General features: G+C 38.0%; 1 protein-coding gene across 13 annotated transcripts in view; it reads right to left on the reverse strand.

Moving 5' to 3' along the window:
- Nucleotides 1–23,398, reverse strand: part of DROSHA (drosha ribonuclease III) — a 139,369-nt gene that overhangs the window by 68,709 nt on the left and 47,262 nt on the right. For 7 of the 13 annotated variants that reach the window (XM_067730449.1, XM_067730444.1, XM_067730441.1 and 4 more), the window contains 5 exons: nucleotides 12,894–13,063; nucleotides 10,281–10,334; nucleotides 8,490–8,614; nucleotides 6,784–6,883; nucleotides 5,018–5,125 (listed from right to left, as the gene is read on the reverse strand). In XM_067730449.1, the coding sequence (XP_067586550.1) occupies nucleotides 5,018–5,125; nucleotides 6,784–6,883; nucleotides 8,490–8,614; nucleotides 10,281–10,334; nucleotides 12,894–13,063 (557 nt within the window). The remainder of the gene's footprint in view (nucleotides 1–5,017; nucleotides 5,126–6,783; nucleotides 6,884–8,489; nucleotides 8,615–10,280; nucleotides 10,335–12,893; nucleotides 13,064–23,398) is intronic. The other 6 variants (XM_067730452.1, XM_067730445.1, XM_067730453.1 and 3 more) reach the window with 3 other exon arrangements.

Genomic DNA, 23,398 nt, shown 5'->3' on the forward strand with positions numbered 1-23,398 from the left:
TATAAGCAGAAATGACCTTAAAACATGGTAATCTGAGTGTGCATGCCTGGTGGGATACAGCTATCATCACAGACAAAAAGACCCCAAACAAACAAACACCTACTTCCCATAATCATATTGTTGGTGGTGCCATTAATACTGTTATTCTAAGACTACTGTTTGTGTATGTATTATGGAATAAATCGAATGAGCAATTTTTTTGGTTTTGTCCTATATGGGATCTGTACTTCAGCGTAATCAAATAGCTGGTGAGGGGAATATCCTTTATAAAAGTATTCTGATAAATGCAGAAGGAAAGATAGAATATCACTTTGGCAACACCTAATGAATTACTGGGCCTAGGTAATGATCCATCAATAACTAATAACGTCACACACGAAAAAGAGAGACCAGGGACTTCTCTAGTGGTCCAGTGGTTAAGACTCCATACTCCCAATGAAGGGAGCCTGGGTTTGATCCCTGGTCAGGGAACTAGATCCCACATGCCGCAACTAAGAGCCCACGTGCCACAACTAAAGATCCCGCGTGTCGCAACAAAGATCCCACATGCCACAACTAAGACCCAGTGCACCCTAATAAATATTTTTAAAATTTATTAAAAAAAAAAAAGAGAGACCACACTACTCCCTATGAAAAAGTCCTTCAAAAAAAAGAACTTTAAACTCATCACAGCTGTCCAACAGAAGTTTCTATGATGATGGAAATATTCTGTATCTGTGCTGTTACAACAGACACTAGGCCAGAGGTATCCATTAAGTGCTTGAAATGTGGTGAGGGCAACTAAGAACTGAATTTTTCATTTAATTTCATTTTAATTAATTTAAATTCAAATAGCCATGTGTGGCCAGTGGTACTGTATTAGATGGCACAGTATTAGATCTAACTACCAATCTGTAGGAAATACAAGGGACAGAAACACGTGTTAAATTACCCTATAAAGTTGCAATCAAGGAAACCCTGATCAGAGCTTAGGAACTCTACAGAATACCTGATCCAGTTTCTTCCACAATAAAAATTTGCAAGGAAAGCAAAGGGAGAAATGGAATGAGAACCCACAGTTTAAAGAGACTTAAAAAAACATCAACTAACCGCAAAGTATGGATCTTGTTTGTAGTCCATTTCAAACAGGCAAATAAATTTAATAGGCAATTGGGAAAATGTGAACATTGACTAGCATTTGATATTATAGAAATGTTGATACTGTTGAAACTGACTGATGAGTCCATGGAGTTCATTATACTTTCCTCTCTAATCTTGTATATTGATATACTACTACTGTAATATTGATATTTTTAAAAATAAAAGTATAATAATAGTTCTCTATCAGGCCAGTTAGCTTTTAAGCAAAATCTTCTTCCCTTTCTTCACAAGAAGCATTACTTCTCCAGTAAAAAAAAAAAAAGAAAAACAAAAATCAAGTCTCTCACATGGTCCAAAGATTTTGTTAACAATAACTGTGAAGCCATATGCCTCTCAGAGGTTCTTCCTTTTTTCCCCCAAGTTTTAACTTAGAAAATACTTCCTTCAATGTGTTGTCCAAAATCTCTTAATCCCTAGAGATGTTTCTTTTCACTGTTCAGTCATCACCTGCTAAATCACTGAGCAAGAACATCAGTTAGTTTGATAACACATGGCCGGCTTCCATCCCATTCTAGAGAGTCACTATAGGAAGACAGCCAGCTATTAATCAGTCCAAATACAACTCTGTCTACTCAATACAAACACCAGCCATGACGTGTAGTTCGTCAGGCACCATGCCTCCTCATAAAAATAAGGAGCTGTAGCGTCCTCCAGTTTTGCACAAGCCTCATACTGGTTATATGACTGTCCTGATGCAGATTCTTTGCTCCTTTTTTTGACAGCTCTGTGTGTCACATTTATTCATCCTTCATTCTTGTGATTCAGTTTATTGATTTCCATGGACAACCTCCTTAGCATAGCACAGGGCACAGGTACCTACTCCTCTAAGACACCAATTCAACTTTGGTGTGCAAAACCCCATTCTTTTTTTTTTTTTTTTTTTTTGCGGTACGCGGGCCTCTCACTGTTGTGGCCTCTCCCGTTGCGGAGCACAGCCTCCGGACGCGCAGGCTCAGCAGCCATGCCTCACGGGCCCAGCCGCTCCGCGGCATGTGGGATCTTCCCGGACCGGGGCACGAACCCGCGTCCCCTGCATCGGCAAGCGGACTCTAAACCACTGCGCCACCAGGGAAGCCCCAAAACCCCATTCTTAAAGCACAGATACTGTAGCCACATGATACCCTTTTTCCTCTTCTGAGTCATAATGCTGAATTTCTCAGCCTCAGTTTGGTTTTGATTTCTGCTTTTTCTTCCATATTACCCGGAATTCACTCTAACAAGCAGTAACACTGAGAAAATCTTTCAATAGTTTCTCTCTAAACATGGTTCAAGTCTGCATTTAGTTCACGTGTAATTACAGGTTACTGGACCACCCATAGGTTTCCATTCCTCCTAACACTGATTGGGGCATCAGGTAGAATTTTCTTATCTCCTAACAACCCTTGCTGTCTTCTCTGGTTGGGAAATTCCACTTCTAGAGTGAAATGCTGGTCCTTAGGTTGCTCTGCCTTAGATTCATCATAATAGTTTTATCGCCAGTGGCAGTTTGACAGCATCACAAGGCTTTCGCTAGCAACCCACTAGCAATTATTACTAACAAAAAGTAGGTTCTACACGGAGGAACTACCAAATAGATGAAACCTCTCCCTGCCCCCACCCAACAATTTTAGAGCTGCGCTCAGCCTCTTTCTCTTAAAATTAAGTATGAGTCCATTTTTTCACAGGCTTCAGGGTTATTCAGAGTATTCAGTGTATAATTTCATTTAACTGCTATTTCTCAATCAGATTCTTATTCTTCATTACGAAAAATACTAAATGCATTTATTTTGAATGTTTTAAACTACATTATTACATGCTACCTGCCATCTTATTTAAGGAACACACACAAAAAAGAAAACATTTATTCTGGGATAAGAAATTAAATATAGTTAAGAGCCAATGTTACTCGTAAAAAAAATAGGAGAGGAGAATGGAAGCATGGCTTTGAAACAGATGCCAGTTTTCTGTGGAAGAGCAGGAATCCTCCAGATGGAGGAACCATTATTAGATCAAGAAGTATTTCGCGTACCGCAAAAAAAAAAAAAAGAAGTATTCACCTTTGCCAAAGTTTTAATCAGGTCCAGTTAGTCAAAAGAACTGATGGAGTGTGTTTGCCTAACAACCTCAAAACAGAATGTAAAATATAATATACACAGAGAGAGAGAAGATAACCTCCTCAAGCTGCTTCCAATCCAGCTGAGGAGCTATTTGTGTCACAGCTGAAGGCCATAAAATGGCAGGGGAACATATCATTCAGCACCCCTATTTGTTTTACCAAAACAAAGGGTACAAAGAGCTCAATGCTTTCAAAAAAACTGTGTTCAGCGGAACAAAACTGCCTTAAGGACTGCTCCACAGGGTGGGAGAGAGATCTCGTGCAATGGGATGGATACTCCCTTCATACCCACCACTCATCAGTCAGTTGTTTTTTTATCTTTTTACAAACTAGGGCGCCACAGGGTTTTGTTTAAAACAAACAAACAAACAAAAACTTCAAAGTCAACCAAAAACACAAGTTTAAAAGCCACTGAACTAGAAGAACTCTCAGGTCCTTTCCAGTTCTTCATGCTGCTCAATGTTATGATCTCAAACAATCAACTTTGACTTATCACCACGATTACCAGATTTTGAGCAGACTGTTGAAGATTCCACTCATTGTTCTTACGATGTCTTAAGACATTATGTTGGCCTTATGGTGTTGTGTTGGTTTTGGAGAAACACTAGCAAACAGAAAAACTGGGTGATACGGCTCCAAGTGGCGCTAAGAAAGGATCAACGGAAGTAAGAGAGTCGCTTCTGAAAATACTTACAGTACAAAAAAAAACTGGTCAATTGGCAAGATAACTGAGGACTTGGTGGATGTACTGGCTACCACTGTAGATGATTATTTTCAAACTATTTAGCAATACTGCATCAATAGCAGTTCATCCTAGCACAAAAACACTTAGCTTCACATGGTAAATGAATGACATAGCAATTCCTTCAGTGATACAATTAAATTCCACTGTTCAATACAATAATTAAATGCCAACATTGATTTTTTTAAAAGAAAACTCATTATGATGAAATGAATACCTAAGAGTATCTGAACTTATTACAATACATGCTACCATTACAACAGATAGGTGGCAGCCTGGAAGTATTATTCCAAAAGTTCGAACATAGCAAACTGCATTACCTGACTCCCGCCTGGGTAATCATTTCCTTTACTGTAATTCCCATGGAGTGCAACCAATATCAATCGTTAACCAAAGAATCACGTGAAGAGTCAAAGAACATGCTCGGTTTGGGGGACCTCTAGTCTGGTAAAAATTCCACCCATAAGGAAAACAAAAATACTTATTAGTGAGCCAGTTATATATATAGCTGAAATGTTCCTCTATTAAGTTTACCCAAAGAAAAAATATTATCATTTGGCTCAAACATGAAATGTATACTGTTTCTGTTCATAAATGCCTTCCGTTCTCTGCAATATAAGTCTGAGTCATCAGTCTGGAAAGTTTGTACACACGACCTTCAGGAATCTGCCTGTAGAGCTGCTGGAGGATCTCTTTTGACAGGCACCTACGCACGAGCTCAAACAGGCAGACGCATTTGAAGAACAGACCTGCCTTCATTCAGTGTACAGAGACAGAATTGAGCATTACTAAGTCAGTGCGTCCCATGCCCCCACTGTGCACATGCACAAGCACACACACACACACAATGAAACAAGACAACATGAAAACTGACACAAAAACAAAACCCAAATGATAGAAAACAATTCATGGTTGGTGTTCCATTTAGCTACAGGTAATATGTTCTGCAGAAACTTCCCAGAATTAGGAAGACTTCAGTGCCAGACGCCTTTTAAAGGAAGAGTGTTTGGGTATAATTGTGTTCTTAGAAGTGTCATCACCTGACAGACATCAGAACGGATGCCAGTTTTCCAGAATCCTTGGCTACTCAGCTCCACTGTTACTTCTCGCCTCATGGTATTCTTCTGTCGTATTTTTTGGAGTGCTTCCTAGAAAAGACCCCATTATGATGAGTAACCTTTAAGTTCTAAAGCAATACTAAGCCAAACAACAAGCATTAGTAAATTAGCTGGATTCATTCACCCTTACATTCAGGTAGTCAAACCTCTTCTCGCCAAATTAGATTAAAAAAAAATAATAAAGGCCTTGGGGATAAGCCAGCTTTTCCTGGTAAATGGATAAGAAAAAAAGTAAACCAAATCAACTACTCTGGCAAGTTCAAACAAAAAATGCCCTTTTACTGAAAAAGAAACAAAATGTGGTGTTTGGAATTTGAAATCAGCATGTAAAAATTATATTTAAATCAAGCCTTATGCTAAGCATTTACATATAAGAAAGACAATCAGTAAATTAACCAGAAACCCATGTAATTGTCAAAGCTGCCTTCCAATTTGCATACACTTGCAGCAAGGGTACATTTTATTAAAAAAAGACAGTGATCCAAAACTTCTGCAAGACATAAACAGGAACTGACTCTTCCCTTTTATGCCGCCCTTCAAATAATTAATGATAAAAAATAATTTTATACTTGTACGCTTATTCAATAAAAATCTCATAGGAATTCATAATTACAACAGGTACAACCACCACCAGCTCCACCATTGATTAAGTTCCTACTACAGGCCAATACCACTGGAGGAAAGTTAAATGGAGTATTTCCAAGTCCATACAACCACCTTTTTCCCTGGGTGCACCAACAGAGGGACATTTCAGTCAGCCTCTCTTGGCCTTGGTTCCGTCCTATTATAATGAAGCTGACAGACTCAAGTCACAGAAAGTGATGAGGTCAGAATTCAAACACTTTTGCCAGCTTTAAAACCTTGCTCTTGGGACTTCCCTGGTGGTCCAGTGGCTAAGACTCTGTGCTCCCAATGCAGGGGGCCTGGGTTCGATCCCCGGTTGGCGAACTAGATCCCGCATACATGCCTCAACTAAGAGTCTGCATGCCTCAGCTAAGAAGTCTGCATGCAACAACTAAGAGTCTGCATGCTGCAACTAAAGATCCTGCATGCCACAGTGAGGATCCCGTGTGCTGCAACCAAGACCTGGCACAGCCAAAATAAATAAATAAATATTTTTTAAAAACCCCCACCTTGCTCTTACACTATGGCAACAGAATAAAACCTTACTAAGACAAAATTTATGTTGATACTGAATCCATTTATTCTTAAAATTAAAACTAAAACACAAATGATCCTAGAGTTCAGATAATACTACCCATTAGTAAAGAAATATGGAATTTGGGATATAAAACCTTAGAAAATCAGTTCACCTTACCAAACTAACAGACATATGGAAGCCAATCTTTTACAACTTTAAGACCACAAAATTTGAATAAGTGGTACTATGTGCAGCCTAATTAGTGATAAAAGGCTGATCCAGCACGTTTTAAACTTCAGCTTCTATAGAAGCTATATTTATTCCCAACTTTCTTTAAAAAACTGGCCTTTTTAGGGGGAGAAAATGGTCCCTTAGCTACTAAAAGATGAAAAAAATCAATCAGCATACTAATGTGAGGACGGGAATAAAGTGTGATTTTTTTAAAGTTTCTTTAAACCAATTGTTTTAAAGATTGTTGTAAAAACAATCTCAAGTAAACCTGAAATGCATCACCATTAGTCACAGGAGAACAGGGTCCAATACCGACCTCCCTCTGTGCCAGCTTCTGCTTGTCAGTTTGTTTGACTTTAGGGCTATTTGCTAGGAGGTGGCGAAGTTTTACATAACTCTTCCACAGTTTCTGGTACCTAAGGAAAAGGACAGACAGACACCTCAGACAAAAAGAAGGCAAATCTGAAGTGCAATAAAGCCAGGTGTTCTAACAGGCCTGCTCAATCATAAATGCATTCTGTGAATATCCTTAATGGCAGCAGACCTTCATTCTAAGGAAGGATGTGATCTGGGGGCGCTGAGGGGCAGGATGACCAAGAGGCATCTGCAACCTACTTATTGACTGCTGCCTACATGGGTTGAAAATGAGGTGTCACTATACGGATGAATCTCTCTGGAAAAAATTCCTAGGGAGACACAGAAACATGTATGGTTTCTCATTGTTACCTCTTTGAAAGTAACACGTTTTATTTAAATATGTGTTTTCTGATGTTTGTTGAAAGACCTCTTACTTAATAAAGATACTGTCCGTGTCCAAAATGCCTTCACTGAAAGTGAAAGTTGGAGGGTATTAGAAAAGAGAACCCCTTTTGGGACAATACCCAAGCTACATAGCTACATACATCCATTTTTCCACTGGGAAGGGAAAAAAGACAAATGGTGTATATCAATTTGTATATGCCATGACAAAAATAAGCATATTTGTAGCCAAATATGTTATAACCTGGATCACAGTTAAAGCATCCTGGAAATGAAGAGAATATGAAGTCTTTTATCAGTTTACACTCCTGCCATCTGAGAGTCCACGAGAGCCTAATCACATTCTACTAACACTTTTCTGAAAAGAAAGGACTTTCCTAAGATTTTCTGTCATACTGAAACTGCTCCTTCCTTGGCCTTAGCTGGGTGTCTCCTTTTTGATAACATTTTTTTAGAGAATGGAGGAAAGAAAGAAGTACTTACACAGTGCCTGGTTCACTGCTTCATACTTTTATCCAAAGGGGGGAAAAAAAGAACAAAACCCTTTAGCCTCTTCTAATATATCAGCCAGAATTGGATTTATGAATTGAAAATCTCCCATGCCCTTTTCTCCCATTATGAATCCTTTAAAAAAATTAAATCAGGAGACGGTCTGTTTGTTTAACAAGGTAGAGAATCCAAACACTCCTGAAGAATATAATGGTACTATTTCCATTCCCACACATCTTCATCTTCTCCCAGCAAAACACTAACATGCCAGTTGGAAAGTAACATCAATTCTAAGAGTCAGAAGTCATGGCTTCTCCTTCCAATACAACCCTTGACTTTGCATGGGATGTTGGGCTCTTACTAAGATGTACCCAAAAAACAGAACTCTGCGTAAATGTGGCAGTGCTAAGAACCAACATGGCGCTACTTTCCTCTAGAAGGCACTGAAAAAAATAAAAAAGAATCATAACAGTAAGTACTATAATGATGGATAAAGGAAAAGTTCCTTAAAGGTTAAAAACATACAGGACTCATATGACCAAGACTGCCAAGGATAATCTATTGAACAGTAATTTCCTGAAGTCAAACATGTAGAGAAAATAATTCTTCAGGAGCTACCAAAACCTGCTTCATTTGGTAACCTAAATTTGGAAACATGGCTCATTTCAGGTCTTAACTTTTAAAAAGAAAAAATCCACTAAAGGGGATTCCTCGGTAATTCAGCTGTTAGTAGAAGGTGAAATTGGCTGAGACAAACACTGAAAAATATCTTACTGTGGGTCTCCAGCATAACTCAACTGTGCAGGGCGTATCCCAAAGTGGACAATAATAGGAAAAGTAATCACATCGGGGTTGAACTGTTCACGATCCAGTTGATCGATGCGGACAGAGCTTGGTTTCTAGAGAGAAAAATCAAAGCCATTTATTCCCTTAAGAATTCTTTAAGTATTGTCTTTAATCTAAGTAGGGAAGAAAGTAATCGGATTTTCCCCTAGGAAAGCCTCATCCCCAAAGGGAAAATGTCATTTAAAAACCCTTTAATCATAGCAGCTAAACTATATAAAAACTATAATGTCATCCCTATAAATGAGTTTGTGCCATTTGGCATAATGAACAATGATTTTGTCCTTGTTTGCCATCCACATAGAAACCTTTAAAAATTAAACTTTTGAAAGGACACTTAGGCAGATGTAACTTTTCCTTAACCTCTCCAAAGACACAGAGGAAGTATTCCACATGACCAGAAAGAGATATGCTGACTTATTCTGCTTTAATTTCACATTTCAAATGAATAGCTTATTTCTACGCAGAAGGCACAGACAGATGCCTCTATATAATTTTCCCCCATTAGTTCTCTGTGTACCTTGTGTATTCCTTTAACTCTATACCTTTAAATTAAAAGGTATGGTGGTACAAAGACCAAATAGTTAAGCTTCTCTTATTATGTCCATGGAGGCCATTCTTAAATTTTAATAGAGAGTTTCATAAGTCTTTTTTTTTCCCCAAGTCTAATAAAAAAAGAAGTGAACAGCTGGTTCCTTCTTAAGTTACTTAAGTATGAGGATCCATTTGTAAAATATCTTTCATCTTGAAAGCTTAAGTTTGTGAAAAGATGGTAAAATCACAGAGTGTGCTTTAGCAACCTTCTTGCTTATACTCAATGCTCAGGGCAGTCCCTAATTAGAAACTAAATTCTTACTAAGAGATTGTGGCGTCTTTGGCTCAGTTGCTTTAGAGCCAAGGCTATGGAGTTGATCCCCATGGAGGCCAATAAGCTTCATTCTGTTGAACAGCTATGCCCAACAACTATGACTTGTTTGTCCAGGACACAGGGGTTTCAATGTTAAAACTGGAAAAGCCCCCAGCAACTGGGACAAGCTGGTTACCCTACCCACAACCGTAGTCCTAGTCAGCCATCTGACAGATACAAGCTGGTGACAAAGTAAAAAGATTTGTGTAAATTCATCTAGATTAGTGAAAAAACAACTTAGACTTCAGTTTTTAAAGAATATTTCAATGTCATTTAACAGTCAAAATTTTACTAGCATCTTGAAAAGTTGACCTCTGCTCTCAAAATTAATAATTGGAGAAGATTTTGGTCACAGAAAACCTAAGATAAAATTATTTAAATGCCCATCAACAGTAGCAACATGTTATTTGGGTCTAAGAATTGTTTCCAGTATTTTATGCATCAAAGCAGCAGAATTCATTTTTAAAAGAGGGACTGCCCCACAGAAAAACGCTAGTGAAGTATTCATGTTTTCATTATTTTAAATACCATGCTATGGTATCAACAGAGGAAATAGTGATTTAAAACATCTATAGTATCTCTAATTTATAGGGGGAGGGGATGAAATAAGTTCTAGACTTTGGCCACACACTACAGTATCTATCACACCATTTTTGTAGAAGAATAAAAAACATTCTCGCCAATGACCAAAGTATTCCCCAGCAGAGGCAAAGTACCTAGGGAGGGAGATTAATGCTTCTAAGTTCTGCAGCAATAAAGTACTTAATGTGACCATAATGGTTTGGAAATTTTAATAAATTCCCCAATATCCTTACCACTGGGCAATCTTCCAAAGCAAGTACTGCAGAGGATGAAATGTGGTGCCAGGTCTATTCTCAAAAGGATATAACGAAAGGATGTTTTATTATACTGAGTTTTCATAATATTTTTCTCCTTTACACTAAGACTAAATACTAAAAGAAGAAAAAAAAAATTAACTTCAACATGTCCCTAAGCTTGGCACCCAAACATAGCTTTCTTAATTTATTTCCAATTACTTTCCAACATAAACCTTTCACCCTGACTAACCTGTGGTCTCCTTATTATCTTTAAAACTGGCCATATACCATCTCAAGTATGTACATTCAATTGTGCCAATAATTTATACAATTTCTTGATTCCTTAAATACCACAGTAGAATGTTTATGAAGAATTCCTTGGCAGCCCGGCCCAGTGACTCACCAAAAACTACAAGCTTTCCTGACCGGCTTTTTCAGATTGGTCCATTGATTCAATAGTTCATCACAAACTCCTTTCATATGGATATGCTGTGAGTTTGCAGCTGGACAAGCAACATATATAATGTATATACTTCACTAGCACCTGGCTCACGTAGTAGTCCCTCAACAACTGAGTTGAATGATGATGATGGTAATGGAGTAAATATCCTCTACGCCATTGTCTAAAAACAAGCAAGGAGTGAACCAGAAGCAACTGGGGATTATTTTTTTAAACTTCAGATCTTTGAACCCCATTACGTGGAGCATATGGGGTGGGGTGCATCAGGGCATTCTTATATTTTCAAAAGCTCTCCAACTGATCCTAGGATCTTAGGGAATTTTAACCAGGCTGTGGAAGAAAGCCCCAGGATGAAAGTGTTTCCACAGTAAATCATGGGATTCTTCAAGCAGACCTACCAAGGTGAAAAGGCATGTCTCCCACCACCATCACACCCACCCATCCTCTGACCCAACTATAAAACTGACAGAAGAAATGTAAATTTGTGCAACTGTTTAAAGAAAAATTAAGTCCAGAGTCACACTTGCATAGTACTATGACTTGTATACTTCTTTTAAAGTTACTTTAATAATTATTTGTGTGGCTAAACAATATAACAGTAAAAATTGTATAAATTTTTTAGTTTTAAACAAGTTTAATGTTTAAATACGTTTTTATTAAACTTTCACTTTCTAGATTTGTTTAAAATAATCAGTATTAGTTGGAATATTCGATTTGAAAATAGCAACATTTTGCTTGTGCAGATGTTACTGTCATGCTACAACAAATTGATCCAGAGTTTTTATTTTTATGAATCAAGGCTATTAAGCAATTTGGCAGCCTTTTAAAAACAACAGCTTTGTTTAAATAGACTACTCTGTTTCTTTACATAGAAGTATTTTAATTCTCCACTTTTGGAAAATTGTATCCTGATAAGATGCCAATATATAACTATTTTATGAAATAACATTTTAGACAAAACAATTTTTTAATAAATATATAGAACAGCATATTCTTTATAAGAGAAAACTACTTATCTATTAATTCTCTGCTTTGATTTTTATATTTTTACCTCAAAATAAACATTAGAAGCAAATTTTAAAGCCAAAAATTTACAAAACAAAATGGGAAATATTTGTAACAATTATGGCAAAGAATCAATAAAAAAGGACAAATACCACAAAAGAAAGTTAGACAAAGGATACCGATAAGCCATTATCAGAATTTAAAGGTCAATAAACATTTAAAATATCAATTTTTGCTAGAAACCAAAATAAACAGAAAACTGAACTAAATAGTATCAATTTTTTTCCTACCAAATTGACAAAGTTTTTTGTTAAACTAGTATAACCGTATGAAGGAATGGGCAATCTCATATACTCCTTGTCAGAGTGCAAATTCTACAACCCTCTGGAAGGCAATTTATAACATGTACCAAAAGCCTTCAAAATGTGCCTACCTTAAGGAATTAAATGGACACATTCAAAGATAAATACATACATATGTATACATGTTTACACACATATATACAAATTCAACACAGCATTATTTGTTATAGCAAAAATCTGGAAGCAACCTAGGTGCCCAATAACAGGGGGTTAATTAAATAACTTAGGGGCTTTTTTTTTTATTACACGCCTAAAGAGATTTAAGACTAAGGAAAAGAAACGACTTTGTGGTGGTTGTTCCTGGAGGAGGATAAGAAGGAAAAGGTCTGAATGTTAATATTTAATAGTATGATGCCAATTTTGTTTCAAAACAATATGAAATATGTCTATTCTAAATAAACTAGAAAAGTGAATAGTATCATCTCTGGAGAATGGAATTATGGGTAATTTTTATCTTCATTGGGCCGTTTTTCTATTTTCCTAATTTTCTATAGTGAAGACATATTACTTTTATACTCAGCAAAAAATTAGATCTGAACATATCTAAACACTTCAAAATTCTCCACAATAATCAGAATAAATTTACTAAACAGATGAAATTACTACTAAATATGCCTACATTATGTTTTTCTTATTTACTAAATATTTAAAGGAAAAAATTACTCAAAGAACAAGAAGCAATGAGTACGTAAATCTTTAAAAATGTTCTGTTATCGTTTTTGCAAAACACTCAAACCTGAAACGAAGGTGATTCAGTCTCTGACTGTCAACACCAGCACATACCGTCCCAGGGTTGGTGACAATCATGCCTTTGCATTCTTCCGCATATTTCTGCCACTCAAGTTCTTCCCACTGAAGCATATTGGCAATCTCCTCTTCGGGAACCAGGGCTTTGCTACACCGTAATAAGTAAAGGAGGATCTGGTGCATGGACAGTACTTCCTTTCCTCCGTCTTAGGGGACGGTGGAGAGAGAGGGAAAAATAAGGCTACTCAATTAACAGCCAGTCATCCACCCAATAAGGAAAAACGAGACAATGAGAAGAGAGCATTTTTAAAAAGGTAGTACAGAATTTACATCATTAAACCTTTGTTTAACCAAGTGCTAAATAACAGGAAAGCCATTTGTTTCACTGATGAACGGTGCTCATAAACTACCTTATTTACTAAAATGGCAACAATGGCATTATAAATGATAAAAGGCCCATATGTAAGGTAGGAATATAAAAAAGGTGCCTACCTAAATAAATTTTAAACCACCTAATGTAAAGAACCACAGTTTATAATATACAAAACCGTGTTATGTTTTAAGTATTTTATCACTCTTTACAGGGTAACAGATGAAAGCTCTTTGACAGTGATGTTACTGATTTAAGGAAATTCTAAGCTTTTATGAGATATTTATGGATGTTTTCAGTAAGCTATCGTTGCATTATGGTCTAATTTTTTGGTGCTAATGTGCTGCACCTGCCATGAGGAATAGAGCTAAAGAGCTTGTACTAATATCATGAAATCATTGTGGAGTTAGTACATGGAAAAAATACCAAGTACTCTGAGACTTACAGAAGCATATATTACCAAGTACAGAGGATAAAAACAACAAAGAACATAATGAAAGCACCTTGGAAAAAATCAATTAATCTGGTACTTGATGAATCAAAAACATTGATCTAATGTGAGCATTAATTTCAGATTCACAGGCTTCTGCCTTCTCTTTGGGCTTAGGTTCTTGACCAGCATGTACAACCACCTTTTCTCTGCCTAGTCCCACCCAAAGGAAGGACAAGAGCCCTGAAGGTGTAGAGAACAATAACTACCCTTCCCAGGTCATGAGACATGCTAGGAACAGTGGTATAGGACCAAACACTTCATGGAGAAACAAGGGGACCAAGATGGTGGAGATGGGTAGGAATAAACGAGGGGGTCCTATTTGTGCTAGATAGAAGAGTTCATGGCAGCCAAGGAATCTGGGATACTAGTAAATGGAAGAAGATAAAAGATTTTAATTCAAGTTGCTATGGGCTAAGAACTGAAGCCTACACAAAATTTCTTTTTGATCTGTGTCTTTCTATCTCAGATGCTGCTCTGGAATTAGATGGCATTGCTGCTACAGGGCCACTATATATGTAGGAATGCATTCATTCATTAATCTAAATATGCATTCATTCATTCAATAATTACCAAGCACCTATCATGTAGCAGGCCTAGGAAACACAGCTGTGTTAAATAGTCAAAACCCCTTATGGGCTTTCCTGGTGAGGCAGTGGTTGAGAATCTGCCTGCTAATGCAGGGGACACGGATTCGAGCCCTGGTCTGGAAGGATCCCACATACTGCGGAGCAACTAGGCCCGTGAGCCACAACTACTGAGCCTGCGCATCTGGAGCCTGTGCTCCGCAACAAGAGAGGCCGCGATAGTGAGAGGCCCGCGCACCGCGATGAAGAGTGGCCCCCGCTTGCCACAACTAGAGAAAGCCCTCGCACAGAAACGAAGACCCAACACAGCAAAAATAAATTAATTAATTAATAAACTCCTACCCCCAACATCTTCTGAAGAAAAAAAAAAACAAAACCCTTATATTCCAGTGGAGGGAAAGATACAATAAAAAACAACTACATAATAATAGATCAGAGATGACTGCTATGAATAAGGGTCAAACTGGGCAACTACACATAAAAGGGTGGTCAGGAAAGGTGTCTTTGAAGAGGTGTCATGTGAGCAAAGACCTGAAAGAAGCAGAGGAGCCCCATGAGGCTATCTGGGAGTGGGGTGTCTTGGGTAGAAAACATAGCAAAAGCCCTAAGGTGGAGTGGGATTGATGTGTTCCAGGAACTGCCAAGAGGCCAGCGTGGATGGAGTGAGGAGGAGGAGAGCGTGAGGGAGGCAGCAGGGAAGTCAGATCTTGCCAAGCTTTACAGAGCACAGGAAGCGCTCTGGACTTGACTCTCAGACGGGAGCATGTTTTTCACCATCATGTGCCAGGCACTATGAGTGGTCCCATGTAGCAATTATGGAAAACAAACAAACAAAAACACAAGCTCTAGGCCTTCAAGAAGCAAGTTGACTGATGATGACTAATCACAACTGTTCCTAGAGGAATCTTTGCAGATAACATTCTGAAAACAGAGCTCTCTTAAAGACACAGAGTCTCTTAAAAAAAAATAACTGTCTAAGAAGTAACTAAAGTACAAAATACAATCAACCCACAGGAGGACATGTTCTACCTACCCTTCATATTATTGTTCACAGCAGTAAAAATTTTTTATGCCTCATTACAAAACATCAGCCTTAAACCCAGGAGTCACCTTTGATTAACAAACTTCCATGGTTAAGGGCATATATCTCAGTCTGTCTCAATAGAAATTTTAATCCGCCTGCACGTGACATGTCTTTCTCAATCAATGATGTTCCCCTCTTTGCTATGGAGCCCAGCATAGTCATAATGCCTACCTGTCCGTCTGAGCCCATGGTAATCTCTGCTTCTAGGGGGGCCTGAAGTGACCAGGTGGACAAGAGAACTCTTAAAGTCAGAGTAAGTTGACTTACACTTGCACGTGTCCACATACAGGGCAGCAGGGATAAAGAAAACCTAGAGAGCCCCGAGAGGAACTGCCACACTAACGAGATTCTAGGCACCAAGGAAAGAGTAAAATAGTCTTTAGATTGTAATCATTATATTCGTTAAGGTTACTAAAGAGCACTGTAAGCCTGTAAGGATACATCAGGAGTCTAGGATACTATAAGCAGCAGAGGGTTGTTTTGTTGCGAGGATTAGAAAAAAAATTCAGATTTTATTTGGGGAGGCTGGTGCCTGGTGGAAGGAGAAAAGATATGCAAGTCCAGGTATACACACTGGCACCAGAATCTCCCCACAAGCAGTTACAAGTGGCTGACTTCAGGGCACTTCAAATAAAAGTGAAAAGGAGTAGGGGCGTTGAATTTAAAGTGAAAAGAATAAAAAACTCAAAGAGCTAGTGGGAGGGGGTAACACTTAAACCTACAAACCAAGGGCACTGCCCAATTTAGGAGAAGAACACCTGTGAAAGAAGGAAAGCCACTGAATGCTTATGAGAACGCGTCTACCTAGATTAGGTGCAAAGCTGCTGATGTGGGAGGAGAGTTTTATAGCAGCACGGAACTAGAAATAATTTTTTAAAAAACATACACACATCAGGTGCAAAATTGGTAATGCTGAAGGGGAAATTGTAAATCCATGTTGAAATCTGCTAAATATTTTAAATAGCAACTAAAATCTAAAAGGATAGATATTTACCAATGTGAAAAAGTAGAAACTCAGGACAGATAACCTGAGGTGAAATCCTTACGGAAATATAAGGAAAAGTAGACGTGACTACAAAGTCCTGCAGAGCCCACGGGGCAAGGGCTGCATCCCTCACACCCAGTCAGGCAAAAAAAGACACTCCAGAAATATTTGTGGAATGACTTTCTGAAGCGGATAAATAATGTGGCCACTTGCTCGCAGACTGCCATGAATTTACTAATGTTAATGAATTGGCTCTTTTGGTTTGTCTGCTTTGCTACATGTTTATGTTGGGGATTTATGGAACTATGTCACTGAGGGCTAGGAAGTAATCTTTATCTCGTTGGCTGAGATAAATAGGACATGATATAAATGAGAAATGAGAGTGGGTAAGCTAAGGTTAGCAGGAATTCTGCCAGCACTGGGACTGGAACCGTGACAATGGTTCATTATTCGGGAAAAACTGGAGTTTGTGTTTCGGGGAATGAATCTGGACAGTCATTAATGAACTGACAGACTTTATAAACTGTTTCTTAGAGACCCAATTCTCTCGGTTTATATTGCTTGATTATTTATATGGTTATTGGGGGGAGGGGCAATTTGCTAGGGAATTTGTGTTAAGAATACAGCTGGGGTACTTCCCTGGTGGCACAATGGGTAAGAGTCCACCTGCCAATGCAGGGGACACGGGTTCAAGCCCTGGTCCGGGGAAGATCCGACATGCCGCGGAGCAACTAAGCCCATGCGCCACAACTACTGAGCGTGCGCTCTGGAGCCCGTGAGCCACAACTACTGAGCCTACGCTCTAGAGCCCGTGCTCCACAACAAGAGGAGCCACCGCAGTCAGAAGCCCGCACACCACAACGAAGACCCAATGCAGCCAAAAAAAATAAAATAAAATTTAAAAGAATACAGCTGGTTAAACGAGTATTTCTCAAGGCTGTAACACTCAATTTTAAGAAATATAAAAATACCTTCCTCTTTTCTTACACTGAGAATAACTATATAGCTTCATTACCATGTCTCCTGTATAGTCCTACTAAGACACCTTTGTATAATCTTAAGTTTTGAAAATTTGTATTAACAACACAGTATTTTCTAAACTTTCCAAATACAAAGTTATATTAAGATGCTATATCAATTGATGTTTTTTCCAAACTACACTTCCCTCCTGGGAATTTTGATATACTCTCCCACCCTCTGGCTCTCTGTCAGCCATATCTAAAGAATTACTTCTCCAAAAATCAACCTGCTAGGTAACTGATTTGCAAAATTGATTCAGGATTCTCAAAGCTTTACTACAGCAATGATATAAACAATGAAAAGGCTTTCCCGTAAGTGCAGTCTTCCTAACTTGAATTATGCCCTGCCCCAGCCCTAACTACAGTCAGGATAAAACCTTCAAGTGGCTCTAGGAGAGCTCATATCAACTATTTGGCTACTAGAGGTAGAGGCAGGGATAGGAAAGAAACAAAAATTTGAGAAAACTCTTAAAATATCAATAAACTGGTTGTTCCGTGATTTGACTTCTGGTAAACTGGCCTGCACTGAATAATCCTTGGTTTAAACTATAAGCTTAACTTTGGATAAATCTGTATAAAGCAACTGAGACAGCTGTCTTCAAAGCAGGTCAACTGAGGAACTAGAGAAAAACTGGAATGACTGATAAACTTTCAGTTACATAGTATAATAAACTGATACAAACAAAAAGCAAATGAGAAGGAGAGGACCATGTAATACTATATAAAAGCTGCTCATTCTACAGGAGTTCAAGCAAGATGCAAATAATAATAATCAGATGACTTTTTACCTATCAAGTGACTAGTAATATCCACTGCTGGCAGATGTATAGAAAAAGGGTACTGTTAAAAATGTTGGTTAGAACTACCAACTATGTCCTTTCTAGAGAAAACTTGGCCAACCCTTTCCAAATTTAAAATGTGCGTACTGTCTTAACAAATAATTTCACTTCTAGAACCCTACCTTGTAGAAACACTCACACAAATGCAAAAGGATAGATACACAAGACTATTCCTGAAGTATTTATATGTAATGGAGGAAAGATAGAGACCTCCAAAATACTCATGACTAGAGGAACTGCCAAAAAAGTTAACGTCCATTCATACTATGGAATGCCATGCAGGTGTTAAAGACTGAGGCAATGTATTTATATAGAGGATGTCCGAAACAGTTGAGTAAAAGGTGAAGCTGTGTAACATATTTAGTGTTATCCCACTTAAAGAAAAAAGCATAATTCTCTCTGTACAGGTTAAAACAAAACAAATCAAACCATTTATAGCACCTATTCATTTTCACATGTCTAGAAGGGGGTGTTCACTTTTTTACTTCATACACTTTTGTATTGTTTGTGCGCACGCACACACACACACACATACACACACACAGAGTCGACATAATTAAGGGCGAGGTAACACTTCAGTTCTGTGAAGAAAGAATGGTCTTTTCAAAAAATGGTGCTGGGTCAACTGGCTGTCATACTGAAAATAATGAGTATTGACCCATATCTCATACCATTTGTAAAAACAAATTTGAGACAGATTATAGACCTAAATTTGTAGAAAATATAGAAGAGTATCTTGATGACCTTGGGGTAGGCAAAGTTTTCACAAATAAGATACAAAAGGCTCCAAGCAAAAAGGGTAAATATGTAAATTGCACTACATTAAAATAAAGAATTTCTGTTCACCAAAAATCACCATTAAGATGGTGAAAAAGCAATCACAGAGAAGGCACTGGCAATATATATATCTGACAAAAGATTCACATAGAGTATGTATAAAAAATAACTACAAGTAAATGAGAAAAAGGCAGATATAACCCAACAGAAAAAGGAGATAAAGACCTGAACGGGCACTTCAAAAGACAACATCCAAATGGTCACTATATGAAATGGTGCTCCATTTCATTAGTCATTAGGAAAATGAAAATTAAGACCATAATGTTATACCTCTGAATACTCATCAGAATGGCTAACTTGAAAAAGAAAGAAAAATGCCAAGTGTTGGTGCAAATGTGGAATAACTTGAACTCTCATACATATTGCAGGTGGGACGGTAAAATAGCACAATCACTTTGGAAAACTGTTTGGAAGTATCTACAAAGCTTAATATAAACACATCCAGAATTTCCACTCCTAGGTATATATCCACTATAGAAAAGCATAAATATATGCTCACCAAAAAGCACGTATAAGTGTTTGGTGAACACGTGTATGCTATCTAAAAGAGTCAAAAACTGAAAGCATGCAAATGTCCATTAATCACAGACAGGTTAAATACATTTTAATTTAGTCATACCATATAATACTATACAGCAATGAGAATGAGCCAACTACAGTTAACTGTAACAATAGGTATTTCAAAAACATAATACAGGGCTTCCCTGGTGGCACAGTGGTTGAAAGTCCGCCTGCTGATGCAGGGGACACGGGTTTGTGCCCCGGTCCGGGAAGATCTCACATGCCGCGGAGCGGCTGGGCCAATGAGCCATGGCTGCTGAGCCTGCGCGCCCGGAGCCTGTGCTCCGCAACGGGAGAGGCCACAACAGTGAGAGGCCCGCGTACCGCAAAAACAAAAACAAAAAAACAAAAAAAAAACATAATACAGAAGAAAACAGAAACAAAAAAGAATATACAATTCTAGTTTTTATAATTCAAAAACAGGTAAAACTAATACATGGTATTTTCAAGCCAGAATAGAGGCTACCTTGACGGGCTGGGTAGTGACTGGAAAGGGGCTCTTGGATGCTGGTAATCTTGAGCTGGGTGTTGAGTACAGTCATATTCACTTTGTGAAAATTCATTGAGTCTTACATGTATGATACGTGCACTTTTCGGTACTTGTGTTCTACTTCAATCAAAGGTTTACTTTTTAAAAATGAGAGACAATACCAAATAATGTTTGAAAAACACACTCTTATTAGTAACGAAATACATGAATATTTTACTAAGACACTATTATGACCAATTAAATAAAGTCAGTAAACAAGTATCTGCTGAGCCCCTGCTGTGCACCACTTAGTAGTATGTCAGTAGTGATACAACACAGACTGTTTACTCCTTAGCCTCATAGAGCTATAGTTGGAACGGATGGAGGGAGGGAGGGAGGAAGGAAGGAAAGTCCAAAACGTGAAGAAGACTAATAATGCATTTTCCATGGCAGCATAAACTGATGATTCTTTTGACAAGAAATTTGGTACTACATATCATGATCTTTAAAAATATCTGCCTGCTTGATGAATTATTAAAAATTAGGATGCAAAACATTTATCAGTATGATGACCACTATGCAAAAAAGTTATGAACAGAAAAAAATGAAAATATACATCAAAATGTATTTTCCTTTTGAACTCATCATTTTCTAAAGATTTTCAGTGAAGTCATATTGCGAAAAACGAATCAACCATAATTTGCCATCAAATACCAAAATGCATTTTATACATTAGGCATTTTTCTATATCCTTCAGCGTTTTGTTTTTAAAAAAATAAATTTATTTGTGTTTATTTTTGGCTGCGTTGGGTCTTCATTGCTGCGCATGGGCTTTCTCTAGTTGCAGCGAGCTACTAGAGAAAGGGGCTACTCTTCATTGCAGCGCGCTGGCTTCTCACTGCGGTGGTTTCTCTTGTTGCGGAGCACAGCTTGTGGGCTCCAGAGCGCAGGCAGATTCTTAACCACTGCGCCACCAGGGAAGCCCAAAACTTATTATTAAATTAAATTAAAACTTATTATTATTGAAAACAGCTCATTTATAGTCATGCACTAATTGGGAGAATCTTCACTGTGTAGGCAAAGTCATAAATATTTTTACCAATTGTATGACTTTTATACTAACAGCTGTGTTCTGAAATCAGTTAACTCCATATTACATTCATTGGTACAGAAAAGTTACTGTTGTTCATAGTGACTTTTGTCTTTTGAAATGAATATTCTATTTTAAATTTGAACTGTTCTGCCTAATTAAAAACAGTCTACAATATTGTGTGCTCCTTCATGTATATGTAAATGTATTCATTAATGTATATTACGAACATATGTGTAATATTGATGCGTATATAACTGGTTGAAAATATAAGTGTTAGGGCCTCCCTGGTGGCGCAGTGGTTGACAGTCCGCCTGCCGATGCAGGGGACGCGGGTTCGTGCCCTGGTCCGGGAAGATCCCACATGCCGCAGAGCGGCTGGGCCCGTGAGCCATGGCCGCTGAGCCTGCCCGTCTGGAGCCTGTGCTCCGCAACGGGAGAGGCCACAACAGTGAGAGGCCCACATACAGCAAAAAAAAAAAAAAAAAAAAAAAAAAAAAGTGTTAAATATGTTTCCTTTCAGAATCAAGCTTCCATGTATTTCCTTATTGGTCTCAGATAGCACGTTTTTTTTGTTTTTTTCTGGGGGGGGGGGAGGTACGCGGGCCTCTCACTGCTGTGGCCTCTCCCATTGTGGAGCACAGGCTCCAGATGGGCAGGCTCAGCGGCCATGGCTCACGGGCCCAGCCGCTCTGCAGCATGTGGGATCTTCCCGGACCGGGGCACGAACCCACGTCCCCTGCATCGGCAGGCAGACTCTCAACCACTGCGCCACCAGGGAAGCCCTCCGATAGCAGTTTTTAAAGAGTTTCTACTAAGAGCGACAAAATATAACAAACTACAAATGTTTGGAGATGATCTGAGAACTGATAATTCTAGTTGAAGTAAGGACAGCTTTTGAAATTCTGCTGTAACTATTGAGTAAACAATTGTAAGATATATTTCATGTGGTAATGACATTAACTCTCTCCATAGTGTTAGTACTGGTAAAATATAACATAAAGGCTTTGTATAATAGAAGAAACCTAAAGTTTCTTGCAGTAAACTTGGATAAAGTAGCTATGGGTTAATGAACTTTAAATATTTAATGGCCTAAGTATAGAAAGGCAAAAAATATTTGGAAAATGACATCTTAGAAAAAATATTATAACTTATAGTGACCCTAAGAAGTTTGCTCTCAAAATCCCATTGATACGTTTTACTATTTAGGATATCAGCTATTTGATGTCTCCCTTAATTTCTACAAAAGTTCTGGTTACAATACATTGAATAGATAACATTTTTCCTGTTTTGGTAGATATAAATCTGAAAATAAATTTACATGGGAATGAAACTGAGCTAATGTTTTTCCTTTGTTTTTGGTAGGATTTACCTAACCAGTTTCATCAAGATTCTCATACTTTACATGAAGTTCTGAGGTGAGTTTCAGTGAAGTTTTCTAAAACTCCAAATTAAATGGCAGGTGTTTTAAATTTCAACCTTGCTTGCTATCTTTTGTTATTTTAGGAAGTATGTGCAGATTGGTCGATGTCCTCTAATATTTATAATCTCTGACAGTCTCAGTGGAGATAATAATCAAAGGTTACTGTTTCCCAAAGAAATTCAGGAAGAGAGTGTTATATCACATAGAATAGAAATAGAATGAAATTTCTGCTTAAAATTTTATATACATACTGTTTTTTTTTTTTTTTTTTGCGGTACACAGGCCTCTCACTACTGTGGCCTCTCCCGTTGCGGAGCACAGGCTCCGGACACACAGGCTCAGCAGCCATGGCTCACAGGCCCAGCTGCTCCGCGGCATGTGGGATCCTCCCAGACCGGGGCACGAACCCATATCCCCTGCATCGGCAGGCGGACTCTCAACCACTGCGCCACCAGGGAAGCCCCCATACTGTATTTTTTAATTAATCACATAACCACTATCTTCCTTTATAAAACTTTGACAGTTTCAACCCTGTGGCACCAACAATTATGATGAAGTTTCTTAATCGAATAGTGACAGAAGAAGCTAATAAGGTAAGCCTTTTAAGAACTGATTAATTTGAATCTTACATTGTAATTATAGAAAGCCAACCTTAAGTAGTAGTATATAAACTTGAGAAGTTAGAGACACAAACTATTTGTTTTTAAAATTAAAAAAAATTTAATTACACTCATAAAGCATGTCGTTTTAGAAAATGTAGGAAATACTGATTTTAAAAATCCTTAAC

Source organism: Pseudorca crassidens, chromosome 3 (genome assembly GCF_039906515.1).
Source record: "Pseudorca crassidens isolate mPseCra1 chromosome 3, mPseCra1.hap1, whole genome shotgun sequence".
Taxonomy (NCBI): domain Eukaryota; kingdom Metazoa; phylum Chordata; class Mammalia; order Artiodactyla; family Delphinidae; genus Pseudorca; species Pseudorca crassidens.